The sequence below is a fragment of the Branchiostoma lanceolatum genome, chromosome 3 (assembly GCF_035083965.1).
Source record: "Branchiostoma lanceolatum isolate klBraLanc5 chromosome 3, klBraLanc5.hap2, whole genome shotgun sequence".
In the NCBI taxonomy this organism is placed as follows: domain Eukaryota; kingdom Metazoa; phylum Chordata; class Leptocardii; order Amphioxiformes; family Branchiostomatidae; genus Branchiostoma; species Branchiostoma lanceolatum.
In genome coordinates this window covers 10,336,467-10,353,757 of record NC_089724.1, presented here as the reverse complement: position 1 = coordinate 10,353,757, position 17,291 = coordinate 10,336,467, and the positions used below count along the sequence as shown (strand labels likewise).

Genomic DNA, 17,291 nt, shown 5'->3' with positions numbered 1-17,291 from the left:
TGTAAATGCGGAAACCAGAATAATACGGATGAGGTAGCTGTTGATTTGTTTGACATTTGGTAGTCATTTTAGATAGAACCTTAGCTGTTATGAACTTCTATTTCACTTAATTACCATAGTGCTGATGATTCAATGGTGCTTTTTCAAATTTTGTTTTATTGCGTGCCATGTACATAATTACATTGATAGCTTTTATAATGAGCCTATTATACATTTTACAAATAAGTACAAGTTGTAGGCCAAGACCAGCTTTTTCAAAAGCACTTAAGTTAAGTGACGTAACTTCAAAATTGCTTTCCCCAAGCTGCCTTTCTCTATTAAAACAGTACTCATTTCCCAAAATGACAATTTTTCTTATAGACTGAACAGCCCTTGAGTGACTTCCTCTGGCAGATTTTACTTCAAGTAAAGGGAAAAGACAATTCACACTCATAAACGTAGCCGAAACGCCAGCTTTTTTTAAAAGCTCTTGTTTTTTCTCTTTCTTTCCTCGGGAGCGCGGAAAGAAAATGGGGCATATGAGAAGCCACAGTTTCCCCAATCAACCTCTGCTTGGAGAGTTCTAATACCAATAGAGTGGTATCCATTAAGATCAAATCAGGTGGTATCACAAAAACACACAAAATGTGACAGTTCGTCGATAATAAAAATTAGGCATTCAGGTAATGATACTCAATACACAAGTTACTCAAGCAACTGAGTAAGTTTTGTAAACGGTCAAATCATATGTTACAGATAACATGTGCATGACTTAAAATGATAATAGGTTTATTGCAAATTCATGCCCGTAGGCTAATTGCATGTTGACAACGTACACATGTTAAGTACAAATGTAAAGTAAAAACATAAGGCATACATGTGATACAAGATCATACTATATTGCTAGTCTACAATAAGTTTCTATATCTATGGTTATAAGAAAGGTTTATTGCAAATTCCTGCCCGTAGGCTAATTGCAAGTTCATGTACATGTACATGTAACACAAGTGGACGGACAGACAATAATGAACAGTATAACATATGTCTACTCTAGTCTTAGTTATAATGCGGGGTTTAATTTCTTCTTTGAAAGCAGTGGGAAATAAAATAATACCGTTTACAAAACTTTTCCAGTTCCTTCAATTATTTTTGAGGGTGAAAGTTCGTACTGGTTAGTTCTGTTAAAACTCCAAATAATTGATCACGCTGATGAGCAATTTGAATTTCGCGCCATTTTTAGCCGAGCGCCCACCAAATCACAATCCTAATAGGTGACGTCAGGGTGTTGGTTTCCTCAAACGTCGCTCGGACACCCTGTCTTCTCGTCAAAAATTGTCGCCTCCAGTCGGTAAGAATGACCTCATGTCCCCTGTAATCTTTCACCAACACATGTATCTCTCGCTACGTGGTAAATCTTACCTGTCGTGACGAGATCTGAGCGAGATTTTAGCCATAGAATGGCTAATTATCTCAATGTTAGCCATTTTTACCGTAAGCGAACCGGGAACATGTATATTTTTCAATAGGTTACCTTAGTAATCTGAACACATTGTTTACACATGTTCCGTGGCCGGGTTGAGATTTTCCGGCCCATCGTGCTCAGCCCTGGTGCATGGCGGTCCTGGAGCGGACTCAGGTTTGAATCCCAGCGTTCATTGAGGCCATTTTCCTTCCCACACAGCCTCGAGAGCCCCAAAGACTGGTCGGGAAGGCTACTGGGGACCTACCGGGCGAGAAAAACGTAGTGGAGGGCGCTGGGAGGCATTTTGGCGCAGTTTTCACACCAGACAATTTGCTGGTGGTGGAAATGGGTTACAAAATGGCGCTAGGTCGTTGTGGGCGGCTCAGACGGCTTTATGTTGGATGTGTAGTCGCCAAAAGGGACAAAATATCCGCCTCCCCCACCCTCTCCTAACTCGCCTGGTTCCCCCAACCTTCCCCGGCAGCCCGGGCGCCCGGGAAGACTGTGTGAAGATGCCATTTCTAGTTCACTTTGACCGTTCTCTGTCGTATTTTCTCATTCTTCTCACGTCTGTCGTGAGAAAACTGATGTTTGGAACGTCATTGTCAGATTTCTGGGGAGGGGGGCATATGGAGTTTTGTGTGAAAATCAGAAAAAGTGACGCTAATGTGGGAGGGGGGCAGTCAGCTGGAAGTATTTTTGTGATACTACAGTCCGAACATAATTTTATGAAGAGCGGTCTAAACTGGAACAGTCCTACCTGACCGAAAATTCTACTCTGCTCTACTCTTATGCTCGACAAGAACTTCATATGTTTGTTTTTGCACGTGAATGATGTAATCACAGCCATGCATCATCAAATTCTCGAGTCTAGAATTAAGGTACAAATATACTAAGAAATTATTGTGTGAAGAGTAAAAATAAAGCAAGTACCAACAGCAGAAAGAAAAGTACAAATGTTGATGCAATATAATGTTCCAGTGTTTCACAAGTTTACTGTTAAATGCGTTTTGAGGATTTAGGTACTAACTAAACTAGATGTCTAATTTTAAAACTAGATTTGCTTGTAAAAATGTTCTGAATATGCAACTTGTTTGCACAGTGGAAGTCTCATACTCTATCACCCTGCATTTCCCTATCTCCAGAATGATCGTAGCAGCACATGTATTTTTATCGCCTCAAAATCCTTAGAGTTTATTTAGAGTTTGGGGGTCTGGCATCTAGGCAACAAAATTCTTTGTAAAAAATTGATTCCTTCCTCGTAAACTGTATACAGTATACCGGTAGTATTTCGGAACACACAATTTCTTGTAAATACATGTATGAGCTTTGTACACACAGTTAATGTTCAATGTTGAAGTAGGGCCAAATTTTGTGTTTAGTACTGCAAATATGTAATTTTGCATGTAGATGTTTGAAATTGTATAATATTTGCCAACATGCAGTTTTGCATGTAACCAAAAGAAAGTATTTTGAGCACCGAATTCGAAGTCAAGTAAAATTGTGTTGACCATAGCATGCGCACACAGCCACACACCTATATTTATACTATAGGACAATTTCAAATTATATTTAGAGCTGAAAAAATACATATACTAGAATGTAATGAAATTCAGATTTTAAAATGCACAGAAGATTACAATGCTCAAATTCAAAACACAACACTTTCATGCTGAACTTTTTGATCATCATCAAAAGGAAGGTGATAAACAGAATTTCACATGAACAGTTGTCACTGAGAACCATAGAAGAGGTAAAGGATTACAGTGGTATCGTAAACAAGCTAGACTCACATGTGAACAGTAACAGTATGTTGGCTATCGGGTTCAGAGCTGGTTGGTATTAGAAGTAAGATGCGAGCTTTACGTGGGAAACATCCCAAAGTTACCACCATGCTGGCCTGGAATTGTGAGTGAGGTAGGTAGGATGGGATACTGTGTATGTGGGAAAGCCTCATCTTTAGACTTAAAATCACAGAAACATTTCATAATTGTGAGAATGAATATGTATTATTATATAGAGTAGCATTCCCAGGTTAATGGTAAATATTGTAATTCTCTATTGAAAACTACAATATAAAAGCAAGAATATTCTGAGGTAATCACAAGTTGAGATATGACTGTAGGAAGTGATGTGTAATATTGGTTTTACACAAAAGGTTTCCCTCTGTCACAGCCTCATTTTATAGCCAAATATAATTTTTTTATAAAAAGGCCCCCCCCCCCCCGAAAAAAAACACCCCTATTCATACGAATCATAGCATATTTCTCCAGATAACAGCATGGCAAGGACAGCATGGCACTTCCACTAAAACACACTCAACTTGTAAGTTCTATAAACATAAACATAAACATACAATCTGTATAAACAAATCAGCACAAAAAACTGAAACTTGGATCTGTGCGTGTTTATCCAACACCCCCCCAACCACGCCAAAAAACGGGGGTTCCACTCGCCTATTCATTTGTCCATACATGGTCAACACAGTGTCGTGATAAAATCCAACGGGCTTGGAAAAGTTGAATTTATACTTGCAACTTATATACAAGTTGTAGGATACTGCCACACAGTTCTCCCATGTGCTTATATGCATTCTCGTCAATGAATTCAGAAGTGGCAACAAAACATACATATGTTGAACGGTTTTGAAATATCACATTCTGCTGACAATGTCCCAAGTGTCTGACTTTGTGAACAGTGCATTCTGTTCCTCACACATTGACAAAGTGCATTCTGTTCCTCACACATTGACAAAGTGGATGAAAATATTATCCTTAGAATTTATTTTCTATTACTAGCTACGTATTAAGCACTTGTGAGGTGGAAATATACAGTATGTTCAATCTTATTCAGTCACCCATCAATATCTATATCTGGGCCTTAAGTTAAACTAGTAACATTCTAATCTAACTCTAAGCCGAAACATTGTTTTCCATGTAGTGATTCACAGAGGGTAGCAAGTACACTGTCTTCAACAGCATGGAAGCAGCAACTAGTGACGACAGCCAGCCAAAGGCGCTTGATGCTGCCGCCATGGCAACCAACGAGCAAGAAGTGATCGGGATGTTACTGGCCCAGTCAGGGGACGGCACTATGCAGCTGCACACAGCTGTGAGTAGGACAGCAAGATTCTCCTGAAATTCATCAGAAATTCAAATTGATGCCCTTTGAAAACATTACCTTTAACATTTAAGAGCACAAACATGTTATGAGATTTTCTAATTTCACAGCAATTATTTGATAGACGAAACAGAACAACATGGTGTAAATGAAGATACATGTACTTTGTAAGTTGTAGAATCATGTCATCATTGTTTCACTTCTTCAAGTTCTTAGGCTATATTTTCGACGGTTTTTCACATTCCAAATGGAAACAAACAACAGGAAACCCAATGGCTAGGACTAAGAGCAAACATGTTGAATTAAGACTAATGTAATATTACTGTGAGTTGACTTAATTGTTTAATAACATGGCTATATGATTGCATACATAAGAATAGAAGCAGTATGTTACTTCGGGGGAAGGGGGTCTGGCAGTAACTGTCTATCAAGACCACCTGTCCGTAGCCACTGGTTTTGCTCAGTCAAGTGGTCAGTTATGCAGTGTTGTCCTATGCATTTTTTCAGAACGGTGGCACAGAAGACCACCAGATAGCTGTCTCCCTGGCAGAGGGTGTGTCCACAGGTATGGAGGGGGTAGGGCGTATGTTAAAATTGTCATGTTGGAACTAAAGTTGCTTTCACAACATGTTGATCTCATCCATACCATGCTACCATACAGTGTACATGTATATGCATGCTTGATTTAAGTTGCTCATCAGTTTTCAGGTTCAATGCTCAGACCTGAAAATCACAAGTCCTTTTATGTTCTTCATGTTTTCACCAACGCTTGGCATGAATTCTACTTTTAGTAATAGAACTATCAAAAGTCAGCTTTCTTTCTTTGTGACTGCATGCATGAAGGATAAGTCAACTACAATATATTTATTTCTGCCTTATGGTTTGATTTGAACTACAATGTTAGCTAATAGTAGTACAGTACTATTGTGTTAATCCACTTTGTTGCAGGTTGGTGTAATGCATGTATTATGCAAATAGCTTTATGTGTCAATTAGTAAGCGCAAGCATCCAGGGATAATGCATGTTCTGGGTCAAAGGTCATGTGAAGGTAAGGACGTCACCATGGTTACCGGTCCGCCATATTTAGTAAACGGTCGTCTCGCTGTTGTCCTAACGGTCAGCCCGTGCAGACCTCGGACAAATGTATCTGTCCTCAGATGGCAAGACGCTGCACATGGTGGACGGGCAGTCACTCCAGGCGGTAACGCTGGCCGACGGGACGACCGCGTACATCCAGCACAACCCAACCAAAGGTACGTGTATATTTTAGTAGTTAGAGAACAAAATACAGCATATGATTATGAACAATATAAATTACCTACATTTGTATGATATCTAATCTTTAGTCAGCCATGTTCGGTTTGATATATACACACAGACAGAAGAACATAGTAAAAAACACCATGTACATGTAGAGCAATGTGATACTTGTAATTGGGGCATATGTTTTCTGATCATTCATTATGGGCAGAGTATATAAGCCTAGGCCTGACTCTTTATCCTCTCGCTACATGGGCATGGATTTGTGTTAGTTTTGGTACATGTAGCTGTACATGTAGCTATATTAGCAATAGTCTCTCTTATAACTTAGAATTTAGAGTTCATATTCCTTTTCCATGTGACTTACCTGTAATGCTGTACCCATCATATTTGAGAATACATTTTATACTTGTAACATTTTCCATTGTTTGACAGATGGAAAGCTGGTGGAAGGCCAGGCTATCCAGCTGGAAGATGGTACAACAGCATATGTACAGGCCGTGCCAGCAGATACAACTACAATGAAAGGTTAGCTTAAATAGAGTTTAATGTTATCTTTCTTATTATATGCTAATGCATAAAGATTTGTTAATATCTCGGCCAAAGAAATCATAGGAGAAAAAATTCTTTCTTACAGATTCCTTTTGGGGTGAAGTTTGATTCATTTGAATAATTTGTTAGGTATGCAACAGATTCTTACTCAAGACCCAAAGCTGGGAAGTGTTCTTTTGCACATGTTTGTCCCAGTTTTGTGTGCTGTTGTATGTTCTGGCAGAGAGTACTTGTCATCTAGGGGTGAAGTCTGCTATCTCAGAATGCCTTGTTCATTGATGTGTTGGAAAAAATAGAGTTTTCTAAGTGATTATCTGATTAAAGTAATCATGGACAGATGTAGCTATTTCTTCAGAAACAAGGAGTGCAGACAGACTTTGTAATTGATTAGTTACAGCTTAACTTTGAATTTTGAAGTGGTCACCACGAAAATCGCTAGAATTACAGTATGTAGGCAATGGAGTTCATTAAACATCTTTGTTTACAGAACCTGACCCCACAGGTTTCCAGATGTCAGATGGACAGGCAGTACAGTTAGAGGACGGCACCACAGCGTATATTCACCACGCACCCAAAGGTACTCCTTCAACTCATAGCTCTTATACTAGATGTGAAGGAACATGACTTTGCAAGCATATATTGTAATAATTACTGAAAGGGACATTTTGCAGTCAACATGTATTTAGAAATTACTTGTACGAGCAGCGTCCTAGCCAGCCTGAAATTTTGTTTGACGGAACATTCTGTCAAGCGCCGACAACATAATGCATTGCGCCAAGGCCTGACAATCCTAGGGGGTTCCGGGGCATGTTCCCCTGGAAAATTTTGAAATCTTAGCCCTCTGAAATGCTATATGAAATGCTATATCCTGCACTTTGAGGGGCAAATTTTGCTGGTTGGTAGATGAAACTTACAATGTAGTTTGCTGACAACTCTTTTGGTGAAAAGCTCTTTCTACAAATGTACATGTATATCTTTACACACCGATTTTTGCTTGTTAAAATGATGGGTTGGGCAATTTTATTTCACATATCTCTAAGGGGAGTGTAGAAGTCATGGTTCATCTGGATCATCTTGTATTTATTCCTCAGGTTTTGAAGGCACCACAGTGCAGGCAGTACAGCTGGAAGATGGCACGACAGCCTACATCCACACACCTTCAACTGTGCTGCAGCATGGGGAGGGAGGTAACACATCAGCTCACTTATTTTGCTGCTTATGAATGGATAGCGCTTTGAAGCCAGAATTTTAGATATAGGAGCTAAGGTAAGTTGACCTTTGTATAGTACATATGTTGGGCTTATTTTAGCTGTGATGCGTGTCCAAATAACAGACTGAAATTCACTTATGAATGTACCATCTTATCTAAATGTTGTGTTGTTCATTGTTGAATAACTTGAAAACAGAAGACAGTTATGTACTATTAAGGTATAGTACAAGGAAGAAGTCTGTCACAAATGTACAATCTTATGTGGAAAAAGTTATGAACAAGGAGATGTTGAAACCAATTTTTTTATATCTAAATAGGACAATGACAGTCATTGTGTCTTATGATTATGACCAACTGTTACTCATGCATAAAATCCTTTATAATGCAGTGTTGCATGCTGGCGATGCAGGTCTGGACAACCTTCCTGGTAGTTCTGATGAGGGCGTTGACCCCACGTCCATCAGTGCTCTGGAGCAGTACGCATCGCAGGTAGGTTTTTCCCTCTTATAGATGGGCACATTTTGTTAATCATTGCAGTTGAACTTAAAGGGTCAGGGTACTTTTGATTAAGATGATGATCCCACAGCATGAAGGAAGAAGAACAGTCATTAGTGGTGTTGTTGTAGCATCTTCTACTTTCTGTGGATCGATGATTCAGCTCAAGAAGAATTTTGCTTAAAAGGAGAAGGTACAAATGTAGAAATAAAATTGAGATTGGAGAAAGAATACAATGCAACACATCAATATTTGTAGTTTTTGAGCAAATCGAATATGTGATCCATACATGTAGGTGAGTGGAGGGGACCAGACAGTCAGCCAATCAGACGGTGCGGTGACGTCCACCACCATCACGACCCTCCCCCACGACGACGGCCCCTCCATGGTGCCCACCCCAACCACTACCTCTGCTGCAGCCCTGGTGCCCGACCAGACACACATCACGTTTGAGAAGGCCAGGGTGAGTTTTAAACTGCATGAAACATGTCATGCATGCTATGAGTGTGATATACAGGCAATAGACCCCTTTCCAAACTCCGGTGTGTTGGGCAGAAACGAGAGTAGGGCAGTGAAACATTTTTTATTTTTCAGCTTTATAACATTGTTATGTACGTTGTTTATGTACGTTGTTTAACCTCCCGACCCTCCTTTTTGCCCAACGCACCAGAGTTTGGAAAGGGGTCTATTGTATGTATATCACACTCAAAGCATGCATGACAATGAAAAGGTATTATGACTGAGAGCAACTTCTTAGTAGATGTATGAAAAATTGTTGCGTGATTATGAAGGAAAGTTGTCCTGTTGTCATCCTGCTTCTTACATGTACATCCTTTTGGTATGCATGTTCCCAGATCCTACAGATCACCCAGTCTCCAGGCCCCAGAACCAGCATGAAGGCTGCCCAGCTGGGTGAGAAGGCGTTCCGCTGTGAGTTTGAGGGATGTGGGAGACTGTACACCACCGCACACCATCTCAAGGTAGGCAGACCTCAGCATGTTATACATATTAAACATTTTTGTACTGGACATCAGCTAGGTAAAACAGTAAGAGATTTGAACTGAAGATACATGTATAAAATTTATGTCAGGTATCATGCATATTTTGTGCATTCTTATCAGAGAAGAAATCAAACCCCGCATTAGTACCGTAGATATAGAAACTTACTGTAGAATAACAATATAGAATGATTTTGTACTCATGTATACCTTTGTTTTACCTTACATTTGTATTTTGACATTGTTGTCAACATGCAATTAGCCTACGGGCATGAATTTGCAATAAACTATTACTATTATTCTTATCATTTGGTGGAAACATAATACAGGTCAACACTCGTATAGAGCTATGACTATTTCTGTTTTGAAATGTAACATTGTAAAGGACAATTTCTCTTACATTGTATATAAGTCATCATAATGAGTAAGTGTGAAAATGATTTTGTAAAAGAACATTATTTTGTATAAAACCATTGCAGTGTGTACATGAATGTAGAGAGGTAGAACCCTTTTAATTTCACCATCAGATATATGCATTTTGTAATGTCTGTTGTAAAGAAAAAGAACTGCTCATACTTAACATCACTTTGAAATAGTTTCTCAGCACTGTAACAATTGATGCTAGAGTTTGTGCTGGCTTCACTACTCAGGTTCATGAGAGAGCCCATACTGGAGACCGCCCCTACAAGTGTGAACACCAAGGCTGTGATAAGGCCTTTGCTACAGGCTACGGTCTGAAGAGCCACACCAGAACCCACACGGGGGAGAAGCCGTACAAGTGCCCCGAGGAAACATGCACCAAAGCCTTCAAGACATCAGGGGACCTTCAGAAACACGTACGAACACACACAGGTCTGGATACATTTTATGTTGTTGTTTTATTTATACATTAGTGCTTGTGAATGTTCGAGTGGCTTGGCCAGCAGACCTGAGACAGGGAGGTCACAGATTTGATTCCTGGTGTTCCTGGCTAGACGTACATGTAGTGATCTTGCAAAAGGCGCTTTTCACAACTTTCCTCACTCCAATCAGGTGTAAAAATGGGTACCTGATTGCTGTTGGGATATTATGTAAAAGACAATGGAATGTGTGGTATGTCTAATTTCCAATACCGTGCCCTCGACACAGTGAGTAACAACTCATTGCCGCTATGGCCTCAAAAAGGCTATGAGACTACCTTGTTTACTTGTGGTTGAAACTTTGAATGTAATTTTTTTTAATGCAAATTAAATGCTTTTTACATTTTCATGATTCCTCAGGTGAAAGGCCATTCAAGTGCCCATTTGAGGGCTGCGACCGTTCCTTCACCACGTCCAACATCCGTAAGGTCCACATTCGGACGCACACCGGGGAACGGCCGTACGTCTGTAACATAGAAGGCTGTGGCAGGTCCTTCGCCTCCGCAACAAACTTCAAGAACCATTCCCGCATTCATACAGGTATGTTCACATTTTGGCATTGCTCATGACTTTGTACTACAAGTTGAAAATGGTCACCATTTATTATTACCAAAGTTGAATATATTGGATTCTCATTAAGCAAAGAATGAGGTGAATGGTTTTTCACAAGAGCTACTGTATCTGAATCCAAGGGTTTTAAAGTTTATTCAACATGTTGATGTTCTTGCTTTGTTTTTCTTTGATAATCTAGCTTTTACAAAGTTATGCGTTTGTATCAAAATTCAAGCTGTAAACCCAGATTTCACACCTGATTTTACCAACTCGATATTATCAGGAATTTGTGTATTTCATCATGCCATGTTGTCATTACTGACTTGATCTGGCTTATGCACATGTTGTACAAATGTACGTAAATCCTACAAATGTACACAGGTGAGAAACCCTACGTGTGCACGGTTCAAGGCTGTGGTAAGCGGTTCACAGAGTACTCCAGTCTGTACAAACACCACGTAGTCCACACCCACTCCAAGCCCTACATCTGTAACCACTGTGGGAAGAACTACCGCCAGACCTCCACCCTAGCCATGCACAAACGCACCGCTCACGGAGACAACGAAGCCATGGAGGAGGGGGAGGAGCCGGCAGCACAGTTTTACGCAGCTCCAGGTAACAATAGCGTCTACCTCCTTTTGGTATCGTCAACATTTAATTACATGTATCTCCAAGCAGAGGTTTGGTTCCAGCTGGTTTTTGATGTGGCAGCATTGCAGAGGATTGGTTTACGTCATAAAGAAAACCGGATGAAATAAAAAGCCCCCATCTGTAAAGATGATTTGGTAAGAAATTGTAAAGAGTACTTTTGAATTAAAAAAAATGAATCCTTTGAAATATGATAATTACCTTCCTTTACAACTGTTTTCTTTCTATTTGTTTGGTCATGATGGAAACCAAACTTGTGAAACTAATTTTGTACTTGTTAAAGTGATGTTTGATGTAGTTTAGCAGATGTAGGAAAAGTTGTAGGGAAAGAACCATGATTCTCTACCCTCCCCTTCCCAGCTGCTGAAGCTGATGGTGAGCCTGACCCCAAACGACCCAGAATCCAGTACCAGCTGACCCTCACAGCTGATCAGGCGCAGCAGGTGGGTGGTTGTCACCAAAGCTGGAGAACTGTGGGATACAAGAGGGAAGGGATGAAAAAGTGTCAGAGATGGAAGCTTTAAGGGGATAGAAATGGAAAACAAAAGAAATTGAAAGCAATGTGGCTTTTGAAACAACGCCCCCAGATGCGTGTTATGTGAGTGGTTGTTACAAAGGTTGGAGAACTGTAGTGCCCAAAATGGGAGGGATGGAAGAGAGTCTCAAAGGTCTTAGGACTAGGAGACAGACATAAGCAAAAGGTTTCTAAGAGCCGAAAGCGAATATGGCTATTCAAGGGTAACCCAACCATATGCATCTCATGAAGTTACATGTAAACCTTATGTTGTATGGTTTACCGCAGAACCAGTAGGACAGGTTAAACGGTAGTGCAAGTTTGTTCATAGTTGTCTTTCTCAAAAAGACAAAATGTTCTTTTTCTTTACTGGTAGTCCACAAAATGCCAAAGAATGTCATGTAAACAGATAGTACTAGAGACTACATCATAGTCTTGGTGAACTTTATAATGAGTAATCTTGTTGTAGAGTGGCTTACCAGAAGGTTTGGCAGTAGTGACGTCAGCAGATGGCACCATGTCCACCCAGGAGGGGCAGACTGTCACCATGGTTACACAAGATGGACAGCAGATCACCATGGTAACCACATCAGAAGGCATGGCAGTGGCTGCAGACCCCTCCACACTGGCAGCTATGCAGGTGGCTGAGAAGTCTTTCTTATTGTTAAGTGGTGTTGTGTTGGTGTAAAAGTGGCATTGTGTTGGTGTAATGGTTGGGGTGTTTGGCCCAGAACCCAGAGGTCCTGGATTCGAACCCCCTGACATGCCACTGATGTTGTGCCCTTGGGAAAGGCACTTGACAAGACTTTCCTCAATTGAAACAATTGTCCATTGACTGTTCATGTATTGTCATCCTTTGATGAATGCATGTGAAAACTTCTTGAATAAACATTTTTCCCAGGTGGAAGGTGTAACCACCACAACGGGAGATGCTGCCCCTGTTACCATGGTAACACAGGATGGACAGCAGATTGCCATGGTTACGGCCAGCGAGGCAGCTTCTATCACTGCAGAGCCCGGGTCAGCTCTGGCAGCCATGCAGGTCAGTTTCAACTTCCATAATTAAACAATTACGACTTTTGAATAGGGCTGGTCGATAGCATGCTTGCTGTTTAGCTTTTGGTCTTTGCTGTCTGCATTTCATTGTGTTGAATGAAGAACAGTAAATGAAGAATCAGGCCCTAGGAGCCACAATAGCTGGTACTACATGATTCCTACCATGAAAGTAAGATGTTTGAATGCAACTGCTGAATGATATATGACAGTTTTTTATTCGCATTTGTGTAGTGCAAGTATATGAATCAAACAGTACTGAAACTTAACAGTAACTGTTGTGCAATATATGTCTTACTCTGCATACACATATCTGTGCCCTGTTTATATCTATAGTATCAAGAGTAAATAATTTATATATCTCTAATTCTATAGTTGGTGTCATGATAAAGCATTGCTGGCAAGTTTCCACAACCTAAAATGAGCATTGTTTACATGTTTCTTAGTGTACAGTGTACTGTAACTACATTCAAGTTTGCTGTGATTTGATTTCACAGTAGGCAGAAAATGCTGAAATGCTCCAGCTGGTTGACAGAACAAGCATTTTGCAGCAGTTTTAAGTTTGTGGTGAAGATTACTGTTAACATTAGATCATCACAAACATTTCAACCTTTCACGCTATTGTTGCTACCCTGCAGGCTGCTGCAGAAGAAGCTGCGGCCAATGCTGCGGCAGCCTCCGCAGCCTCGTCCAGCCAGTCCAGCAGCGAGGCCATCAGCAGCAGTGCGGACATCAGCCAGCAGCCGGACTCTCAGGAGGCTGACCAGGGCCTGGCACAGATGGACGACGGGTCCAGGATAGCCGTGGAGAGTGCACAGGCAACCCTGCTGCAGGTATGTACTCACAAGCAATCAATCGTTCGCAGGCATCAGTGTCTGATGCATGGCGGCTGCAGACATGCATAGGGCTCGCCAGGTCTGCTCTTGGCATAGACCCTCCAGTCGGTTCTGTCAATCCCCAGCCCCTGGAGCACACATGCATGTGTAAAAAAAAATCATACTTCAGTATTAAGTGAAGTGGACTCATTCCTCAGCTAACCGACATCTATGGCACCGCAGTATTCCTCAGTAAGATATTTGGAGCCGCATAGTTCCCATTTAGAGCTTTTATTCAGTCTGTGAACAACAAAAAAATCATACTTCACATTACACATGCCAGTAAGGCCATGTTGATTCAATTATATGGATGGCATTCTCTAGGAACCCCAAAACTGATGCGAGAGTGTGAAAAAATCTTTGGCAAAAAAATGTTGTCTTCATCATGAAATATTAAGTGGTCAGGAAGGTTGAACAAATGACTAATCACGCATTATGATACTTGTATACTGAACATTAGATTCTTGAGTTCTGTTTTTCACATCTTCTTTGACTTTGGAATTTGCTTCGGCACTCTGCAGCATTAGTATCCGTTTTCTAATATATATTTTTTTGATTCACGGCATATGTTTGCACATTTTGCAGCTGCTCAGGAGGATTTAATGTATTGTAAAAACTTTTTCTCTTAACTGGCGTCATCCATACAATCAAATCAACACAATATGGCATAAAGAATAAAAGATAGATACATGTATATGCAAGAAATGAACCTGTAGTATATGTCAAACAGCCAGATATGCAGCACCAACAAGATAGAAAGTTCAGGAATGATCCCCTCATTTTTTTTACAACAGTCTCTCCATATATCAAACTCATGGATAACATGTATTCATCTACAGTTAGCTGAGCAGCAAAACTTAACCATCAGTGTAGCAGGGGTACAGCCGGATGATGGAACAGCTAGTGCAGAGGCAGAACCCTCTTCAGCCACAGGGGGTGATGACCAAATACCAGAACAGCCTGATAGTACCGCCTACCCAGACTCCATAGTGGGCTAGCAGTGAACAGGAAACTAGCGAAGTTTGTACGGAAAAAATTTTGTAGAAACGTTTTGATGTATGATATTTATAATGTTGTTTCAGTGCAAACAGTTTTCAACTTTGTACCATTTTTTTTGGTATTGTTTTTGGTCTTTCAAGTGTTTCAGGAATCATAATTATAATGAGCTGCAGTCTGGCTTGTAAAGGAATGAAGAAAACAGGACGATGTACATGTATATGTATACTTAACTGTAACAGCTCGTTTTTGGAATATTTATGTAGCACTGATTCGTATACCCGGAACGGTTGTAGTCAGACTCAGAGGAAAAGTAAAGCATTGCAGATTTAAAGGTGGAAATTGTCTTATGATGTAGACACGCATATGCAGTTCACACAGGAAAAGAATATAAGAACGAGACTCACTAATTTAATAAGCTTACCATAATAAAGCCGCATGTACTTCAGGCATAAATCTTCAAGTTTCAGGTAGTTTTTTTTACAAATGTATCACCAAAAGTACACGCAAATTCCTTTTCTTTTGTTTTTGCAAGGATAGTCGCTGTGGAATTGAACGTGTATACAAATATGTAAACTGAAAACGTAGGAAATGAATCAAATAGCTTGTGCACCAAGTTTTGGTATGGGGAGGGAAATGATATGATGAACTTTGACCCATAGTCTATTTAGAGACCTGGTATGTGTAAAAGTTTGAAATGAAATGCTGCATTCTTCATGACAATTTGTGTAAATAGACAGTTTGTGTGATCTTTACTTTGGTCTAATGTGTTTTCAAGGTTCTTTTTTTTACAAATCTGTATGTATTGTACTTACGAACTAAGTCCATAGCTGGTGTTGTATACCTGTAAAGTTGTATGTTCATTTACTTAATTTATTTGTCACACTCTATTCACCATTTCTAATATAACATGTTTGAGCAACAGTCATCAGCTCTCTGTTTTTTCTTTGCTGGTTGTGTTTCTTTCATTCTATTGGTTCAGCTGTGAATGACATACAGGCAGTGCTGCCCAACTAGTCTGTGGCTATTACAAAGGGCTAATTGTGTCATTTAGGATTTACAGTGTAATGTCTCCCTTTCAGTTGATTGTAGAGTCTGTCAAATTTCACACTGTTAGGACAATAGGAACCTGTCTCCATGATATGCAGTAGTTTACAAATGTACCTCCAACTTCCAAGCAAAGGAAGCCTACAAAATAATAAAATGACCATTAGTAGCTAGCTCATTATCATTACTCAAATGTTCAAATGAAAAGAAGGCCTTTGGTGACTGCAGAGAAAATCTGTTGTGCTGCAGTATTGGATCTGAATCACATCAGCTACATGTAAGGAAAAATAGACGTATGAATCTTAGAAGTAATCTCAAAGCAGATCCACGCCGGGCGCGAAAATCGTAGTATGCTAGCCAGAGAGGGTCCAGTCAGCCAGGGAGGGTTCATCAGCCAGATGAACCCTCCCTGGCTGACTGGACCCTCTCTGGCTAGCATACTACGATTTTCGCGCCCGGGGTGGATCTGCTTGGAGATTAGTACGTGTACTAGTACTGGAATCGTGTGTCAGATCCCGTCAATATGAGCTACTTGTGTGTGTGTGTGTGTGTGTGTGTGTGTGCATGTGCGTGTAAACTTTCGGGTTAACATGAAAACAACATTCACGATTCGTATGTACTTTTGATAGTTTCGGTCAAACAAGATCGATAGTTCTGTATTATGACAATCAGTAAGGATGAAAACAATTGTGAAGCGACGAATGAAAGACACGCAGCTCTATTAAAGTTGATCTACACAAATTTAAATAGCATCAACTCCATACCGTTTGCCTTCTATTTTGTAGAATGGTATCTGATGATACTTGAAATTTCTCAGGTAAAAAATAAACATAGTACCGTCCTCCTTATTGTCTTACATGTCAATTTGCCAATTGTGAAGTAGTTGGACAAGCTTAAGCAACATTGTGGTCTCTAGTATCTTTTATTGCGTTTACCCTGTTTTTGTTTTTTTTCAGTTGCTCTTACGATAACTAGTTTGTTGCATGAGGACGTTTTGTATTTACATTACACTCCCACCCTTCACATGTCAACTTCATGAGACTCTAAGTATGGAGACACCTTTAAATGTGACATTTCACACGAACAACACACAATTACAAATAAAGGGATATGTAAGTACAAAGTGAAGGATGTGTCGCCGTTTTCTTCATGAATGACATGGTCAAAGGCCAAACTGAGTACTGTACGCAGCGCCTTTTCATCTTCGTTAGTTAAGACAGTCTCGTGGCAAATTTCCTATGACTTTGACAATATTTGATGTCCGAGTTGGAAATTCTAGGTTTATACAGTTCACACATAGATCCATGTATAAGATATTTCATTTTTGTATTCTCCAAGCAGAGGTTTCGATAGGGTGGGAATAGTAGTGACCGGGATTTTTTTACTCGAGAGGAGAATGTATAAAAATCCCGTCCACTACTATCCCCCCCGCTCGAAACCTCTGCTTGGAGAATACCATTTTTGTGTAGCAGAACGTTTGTGTTAATAGACGTATCTGCATGTATATAGCAGCGCTGTTGACGAAGTATGCTGTAATTTTGATTGAGCTGGCACTGCATGGAAACAAAGATTTCCACAAGTTTGCAAGCTTGGGCACTATGGTGAAACCCAACATTTCCTTGCTGTGTACA

General features: G+C 40.2%; 1 protein-coding gene across 3 annotated transcripts; it reads left to right on the top strand.

The window, feature by feature from the left end:
• Positions 1-1,219: 1,219 nt before the first annotated feature.
• LOC136430157 (zinc finger protein 143-like) lies at positions 1,220-15,541 on the top strand. 3 transcript variants are annotated; one of them, XM_066420487.1, is made up of 18 exons: positions 1,220-1,327; positions 4,382-4,552; positions 5,069-5,126; positions 5,683-5,814; positions 6,257-6,349; positions 6,861-6,950; positions 7,465-7,560; positions 7,972-8,072; positions 8,374-8,541; positions 8,933-9,058; positions 9,727-9,928; positions 10,336-10,515; positions 10,909-11,142; positions 11,536-11,618; positions 12,159-12,329; positions 12,591-12,731; positions 13,381-13,575; positions 14,457-15,541. In XM_066420487.1, the coding sequence occupies exons 2-18, from the start codon at positions 4,421-4,423 to the stop codon at positions 14,613-14,615; spliced, it is 2,361 nt and encodes a 786-aa protein (XP_066276584.1). In that variant the 5' UTR covers positions 1,220-1,327; positions 4,382-4,420; the 3' UTR covers positions 14,616-15,541. The 3 variants fall into 3 exon arrangements, with proteins under 3 accessions (XP_066276584.1, XP_066276585.1, XP_066276583.1); XM_066420488.1 differs by lacking the exon at positions 1,220-1,327 and adding an exon at positions 1,554-1,615 and having other exon boundaries at positions 5,719-5,814; XM_066420486.1 differs by lacking the exon at positions 1,220-1,327 and adding an exon at positions 1,554-1,615.
• Positions 15,542-17,291: the final 1,750 nt, after the last annotated feature.